Source organism: Myotis brandtii, unplaced genomic scaffold, assembly GCF_000412655.1.
Source record: "Myotis brandtii unplaced genomic scaffold, ASM41265v1 scaffold4, whole genome shotgun sequence".
Classification (NCBI taxonomy): Eukaryota; Metazoa; Chordata; class Mammalia; order Chiroptera; family Vespertilionidae; genus Myotis; species Myotis brandtii.
The window spans coordinates 2112058-2118993 of record NW_005365371.1 but is presented as its reverse complement, the minus strand read 5'-3'; the positions used below and the strand labels follow the sequence as shown (position 1 = coordinate 2118993).

Here is a 6936-nt window from a genome sequence, read left to right as displayed (position 1 = left end):
ACAACCACCCACATCTTTTTAGCATCTTAGCCTTTAGCAGGAGTAGGCGGGGTGGTCTGCAGATAAAATGTAATGACTGGTGTGGCACAGACAGACGACCCTGAATGCACTGGCTGAGATGACAGACAGCTGTGCTAAGAGCCAGCTGGGCCCTGGCCTTGACTGCAGGAAAAGAGATTTTGATGAACAAAGTGTACAGGGAGTCAGGTGTTACAATGTTACGATAAACCTCATTATGTGCTCTGGGTAACAGGAGATGGAGGGAATGGAGAGGGGCGGGTTATAACAAGGAGCAGAGGCCAGTGTGGTAACAAATTAAAAGGATCTAAATTTGGAACACCTCCCTTTTCTTTTTTGTTATTACCAGATAGAGACTGAAAGCCACAAAAGGTGTTTCAAGTTCCTGTTCCCATTCGGTCGCTTCTCTGGGTAACTAGCCGGTAATGCAGTTACCCTGCATGAGGCCTGTGGGGAGGTGATAGCGAGGTTCTGGAGACCATGGACAGAGGCTTCCTTCATGAACTGAAACCTCTCCAGCGCGGAGCACCTGCAAGCAATTGAGCCCATCAGAGGCCCATCCTGAAGCTAGTTTCCATTTTTCTTTTCTTTTTAAAAAAAATATATTTTTATTGATTTCAGAGAGGAAGAGAGAGAAACATCAATGATGAGAGACAATCATCGATAATCATTGATCGGCTGCCTCCTGCATGCCCCCCATTAGGGATCGAGCCTGCAACCCAGGCATGTGCCCTTGACCAGTATCGAACCTGGGAGCCTTCAGTCCGCAGGCTGGTGCTCCATCTCCTGAGCCAAAACAGCTAGGGCTAGTTTCCATTTTTCCATGTTGAGATAACGTCCCCCCTCCCACCTTCCATACTCATTTTTCTGCACAAAGAGGACATTTATCCTCCAAGTTTGATAGGGGGCAGGAGGCTCTCTGCATTTGGGGCAGCGAGAAGATACTAAATGCAGCGGCATCGAATCTGTGTGCCCAGTTAGTTTTCTGCTGTGGAATTCAGCAATGGCCTTGGCTGAGATAAGAGGGTGCTGACACAAACAATACTGGACTTGGGTCCAAGAAGCTCTCGGGTGAACGTAGGCACGAACTCAGGCATGCAGCCTCTGATTCCTCACCCGCAGAAGCGAGGGGCTGGCGCCAGGCGATACATCCACGGTCCCCTTCCCCTGGAGCGTGCTGTATTCCCACCTGGTGGAGGGTCCAGGTACCAGGTTGCCGGGATATGAAGGCTCTTAGCACATCCATCATTGGGCTGTCATTCGTGTGAGAGGATTTTCTTCAGCACTAGTCTTCCTTTCCTCCAAGGGCTTATCATTGGGGCATCTGCTCTCATTGAATTGGGAGCTTGGCATTGCAGGTGTTGAGACATTGTCGTTGTAATGTTTGTGTATCGGAAAAGTCATAACCGTCACAGTATATGCCCCTGGCCTCGGTGGTTTTGGTTTCTTCTCTTTAAAGATGCCTGCGCCCTAAAATTACCTAGAAAGGAGCTTAGGACAGCGATGGCGAACCTTTTGAGCTCGGCGTGCCAGCATTTTGAAAAACCCTAACTTAACTCTGGTGCCGTGTCACATATAGAAATTTTTTGATATTTGCAACCATAGTAAAACAAAGATTTATATTTTTGATATTTATTTTATATATTTAAATGCCATTTAACAAAGAAAAATCAACCAAAAAAATGAGTTCGCGTGTCACCTCTGACACGCGTGTCATAGGTTCGCCATCACTGGCTTAGGAGAAGAGAGAAGTTATTGGGCTTGTGGGGTGAACACTGTCTGGGGCCGGCCGCACCCTCTGTGCTTTTCTCAGGCAGTGAGAACCTATGGCTAGAAATCAGACTCCATGGCATAGGGACCTTCAACTACGGTGGGAACCCCGCTGTTGAGGTCGCTGCCTTACTCTCACACGGTTCCTCAGACCTGCCATGCCCAGAGGTGCCTCAGCTGGTGTCTTTGAGGCCCTAAAGCTCTGGAACAATGACAAGGTTTGATATGTAGGTAAGGCTGTCTCAAAGGCTGTTGAGCACATCAATAAAACCACTGGGCCTGCCCCAAGGAGCAAAACACTGAGCTTTGTGAAATAGGGTTTTGACAAACTGATGGTAGAGGTGAACGGCATTGAGACTAACTCTAACTTGGACGCCGTAGAGATGTCCCTTACTGTCCTAAAGCTGGAGCTGCTGGCACGGGGCTGCCTGGGCTGTCCCGTGGCTGCCGTGGTCGGCACTTCTGAAGTCATCCTGCAAGTTGCAGATTGAATGTGGCCAGTGGTACTTCTCACGCCGGGAACCAGGCAACGAGGCAGGAGTTCACAGTCCTCCGTGCTGGCAGCAAACTTTGGGGAAGCCATGCACATCGGAGGCGAGGCTTTACCACAGCCTTGAAGAAAGATATGAAGGAGAAAGAGGGGAAATGCTAGCAATGAGGGAATGAAGAGGGCTTTGCTCCCAACATCCTAGAGCAGTGGTTGTCAACCTTCTGGCCCTTTAAATACAGTTCCTCATGTTGTGACCCAACCATAAAATTATTTTCGTTGCTACTTCATAACTGTAATGTTGCTACTGTTAGGAATCGTAATGTAAATATCTGATATGCAGGATGGTCTTAGGCGACCCCTGTGAAAGGGTCGTTCGACTGCCAAAGGGGTCTCGACCCACAGTTTGAGAACCGCTGTCCTAGAGAATAAAGAGGCCCCAGAGTGCAGCTGGAAAAGCCAGCTACACAGATAAGGTTGTAATTGGCACGGGTGTGGCTGCCTCTGAGATCTTCAGGTGTGGGCGGTCTGCCCTGGACTTTGAGTCTCCTGGTGACGCCGGCAGGTCCATCTTCCTGGCCAGCAGGCGGTCTTGGGCAAGCCCTACATCAAGGGCCGGTAGTGTCTGTCGAAAGCCCTTTGAGCAGGCTGGCTGGGAAGGTCCAGGCCAAAGGGGACGATCTCGATGACCAGCCTGAAAGCGAACGGCTGAGGCTGTGGGTGAGGAGTCACGCAGCTGCCTCCCACTCAGAGTGAAGCAGATCGGCTCTGTGGCCTCGTCTGTTCCACAGTGCAAGCTGCTGAGGACCTGGGAGGGACATCGGGGGTGCCTGTCACTCTGGGGAGACTGAAGATGCTTTCCTTGCCAACCTGGTGGCAGGGATCTTCATGGCACTGGTCGAGGCAGGTGCACCTTGACAATCAGAACTGGGCCAAGGATAACCAGCTCCTCAGCATTGGAGGAGCCGGCAGCCAGGCCCCGTGTGTCAGCCAGGAGTTCAGAAACTAGCCCAGCGGTCGCCAACCTTTCGGACCTCACGGACCACCGGTTGGTGACTAGCCGAGCAAGCTCTGAGCAGGCAGGCCTTCCCGCTCTGGGCAGCTGGTTAGACCTCTGCTTCGGGCAGCACCAGAGGCAGACCTGTCGCTGCAGGGCCCTCCGAGGCTGACTCCCCTTCCCCTGGCCCTGGGCTGCTGTACTGCTTCATTAGAATTGTTACATCAGAGTCAAACCTGCCCACTGGAACCCAGGTTTGGAAACCCTCGCTTTGGAATGTTATAAAATTTAAAGGATAATCATTTTAACCTAGAATACTCATGTTTCTCACCGTGTTCCACAAGGGGCTGTGGAGTCAGTTACACTTATGGTGCAGTCCCTGAGGTTTTCATAGGCAAGATCTCCAAGGGTTCGATACAGAAAATAAAAAAAATCCACTTATAATCTCACACACACACACACACACACACAAAACAAAAAAGCTCAGAAGCCCTGAACAACACATCTGGTTTTACTTATTTAAAAAATACTACACAGTCTTTCTCCTTGGTCTTGAATCCACACACACACACACAAAACAAAAAAGCTCAGAAGCCCAGAACATCACATCTGGTTTTACTTATTTAAAAAATACTCAGTCTTTCTTCTTGGTCTTGAATTTCGCAAAGACTCACAGACATAGACTAGCCTCAGGGCATCCTTGACCAGGATGGCGGTGCCTCTGCCAGCAGTCTGGCTCCCAACACAGCAGGCAAGGGACACTCCACCCACCCAGGCTTCCATCAGAGCTCCCCAGGCGTCAGAGCTCCCGAGGCGGAAGGCAGACCAGGGGCCTGACTCTCCAGCCTTTACAGGGTGGCCCAGTGCAGCCCTGCAGCCAGCCAGCGGGAGGTGACCTTAGTTCTCATGTCGGTCCGCAAAAGGGCGGTCAGCAAGAACCCTGGGTTTGCTTTGCCATTTAAAAACTTCATTACTGGAGCCCTAGCCAGTTTGGCTCAGTGGGTAGAGCGTTGGCCTGCGGACTGAGTGTTCCAAGGTTCAGTTCTGGAGGGCATATGTCATTACTGGAGCCCTAGCCAGTTTGGCTCAGTGGGTAGAGCGTTGGCCTGCGGACTGAGTGTTCCAAGGTTCAGTTCTGGTCAAGGGCATATGCCTGGGTTGCTGGCTCCATCCCCAGTGGGGGGTGTGCAGGAGGCAGCCAAGCAATGATTCTCTCTCATCATTGATGTTTCTATCTCTCTCTCCCTCTTCTTTCCTTTCTGAAATCAATAAAAATATATTTTAAAAAAATAAAATAAAAACTTCATTACTGGAAAATGATCCATACTTATTATCACCATATATTAAAACAAAGTATATCATTTCATGCTAAAGTTAACAGCCCAAACACTTGGTGCCCACCTTGGGTTGGGCTGCCCTGATGCCCCACCCCCTCCTCAGTTCATCTTAAGAAATATTTTTCTCATCAATGTGGCTTTATTGTCCAAATAGCAATAAAGGACAATAAGGGTAGTTTATCCTAATACCTCAACTATCCTTATTTTAAAGTTTTTCTTTTGAATCCTAGTGCAGATACAACGATATTTTCTGATCTTTTTACTAGTATGAACGTTTTGCAATTTCTACTTAGTCTTCATAATCATTGATCATGACTGTCATCTATTGAGTTGATATACCCCCTTTTTCTTATGGTTCAGGGATTTAGGTTTACACAGTAATGAGAGTATGCTGTTCTAAATGACAGCAGTACATATCTGATAGTTTCCCCTTCCTCTTGAATTTCCTGTGGTAAATTCCTAGGAGAGGACCTCCAGGCCAGAGGATACAACATATATTGCGACATTGCTCTCTCCATGTTGTGCAATGTCCAGTGCTGCGGAATAGATGGGATTGATGAGTGGACAGCTCAGAGGTTAACTCTTGGTTGCCTGAGTGATGACCACCTTGGACACTTCTATCTTTCAGAAAATTATAGTTATACAACTTTTGACCATTTCAGTGACTCTCTCCTGTTCATCATGTAGCCTGGCGTATTTTTTTAAGGAGCCTTTTGACCATTAAAATAACCACAAAACCAAACATTTGTATTATGTATTTACAGTTTACAAAATGCTTTCATATCCAGTCCCTCAATCCTCTTAATACCTGGTGAGGCATTTGGGACACGGATGATCATTTCTCCATTTTTAGAGGATGAAGGTGGAATGTAGAGGGTTCAAGGTCAACCAGCTGGTGATGGTCCTACAGCCTGCGGTGTTCTGGAGAGACACCCTGACTGCCTCCCGCTCTCCTCCTGTTTCTTTGCCTAGAACTTCGGCAGCCTACGGTCGGTCACCTCCCGGTGTGACTTGAAGGCAAACCTGGTCAGAAACGGCTGCGGAGGGGAGTTTGAGAGCCCGGCCAGCGTCACCCAGGTTCTGCGGAGCCTGCCTCTCAGCAGCAAGGGCTCCAGCTACGCGGGCTCAGATGTCATTCAGATGACGCCACAGGAGATCGCCGTGAACCTGCGGCCTGGTGAGTGCCCTGGAGGTGGGACACATTAATAATGGGGACATGAGCCAGGGCAGGCTGAGGGCAAGAGCCAGGGGAGGGGGGAGGCGAGGCATGGCCCAGACTCCAGGAACCAGCGTACAAGGCCCCGTGGAGGGACCGAATATCTTTCCTATTTTTAAAATTGTGGTAAAATAGGTGTAACATAAAATTCATCATTTTAACCATTTTTAACTGTGTAGTTCATTGGCATTAAGTACACTCACAATGTTGTACTATCATCACCACGATGCATTTCCAGAACTTACTGCATCTTCTCAAACTGAAATTCGTTAAGTACCCATTAAATAATAACTGCTCGTCCCCTCTTCCCCCCAGCCTCTGGCAGGCACCCTCCACTTTCTGTCTGTATGAGTTTGACTGCTCTAAGTCCCTCAGATAAGTGGACTCATACAGTATTGTCCTTATGTGTCCGACTTATTTCACTTATAATGTCATCAGGGCTCATCGATGCTGTAGGATGTCAGAGTTTTCTTCCTCTTTAAAGGCTGGATTATATCCCATTATATGTATATATTGTATTTTGTTTATCCATTCAGCCATCAGTGGACACATGGGCTTTAGCTATTGTGAATAATGTTGTTTTTTTATGGGAGGATGTAGTTAATGCAGGTTTCAGGGAAAGTGCTACTTCCGGGGAAAAGTGCTTTTTTCCTGCCAGCAAATTCCATTTGAGTCAGTGGCATTCTGAAGGGACAAACTTTTAGAGTAAGAATAGTTTGTTTGATGACCCTGGAGCCTCTGCAGGCCCTTGAGTTAATCCTATATAATAAAGCCCTAATATGCAAATTGACCGACTGGTGGAACCATGGTTGTTATGATGCGCACTGACCCCTGAGAGGGAGGGAACCAGCAGCAGCGATTGGGGGGTGGGGCCGGCCAGTAGGCAGCACCAGGCCACCAACCAAGGTGGGTGCCAGCAGGGGCCCCCCAGTTGCCCCGCCCACCGGTCACCCCACAGATTGGCTCTGATCGCTGGCCAAGCCTAGGGACCCTACCCTATATATTGGGAACAGTTTCTGAGATTTAAAAATTAAAACCTGGCAAGGCTACTCCAACACTGAAAAAACAGGATGACACAGCAATGACATGTATGGACTCTGGCTTGCACATT

The 6936-nt window shown here is 48.6% G+C and overlaps 1 protein-coding gene across 1 annotated transcript in view; it reads left to right on the top strand.

Moving 5' to 3' along the window:
* ITGB5 (integrin, beta 5) overlaps positions 1-6936 on the top strand; it is a 122308-nt gene that overhangs the window by 17804 nt on the left and 97568 nt on the right. Inside the window, exon 3 of the mRNA XM_005873124.2 lies at positions 5582-5786. Coding sequence (XP_005873186.2) covers positions 5582-5786 — 205 coding nt within the window. The remainder of the gene's footprint in view (positions 1-5581; positions 5787-6936) is intronic.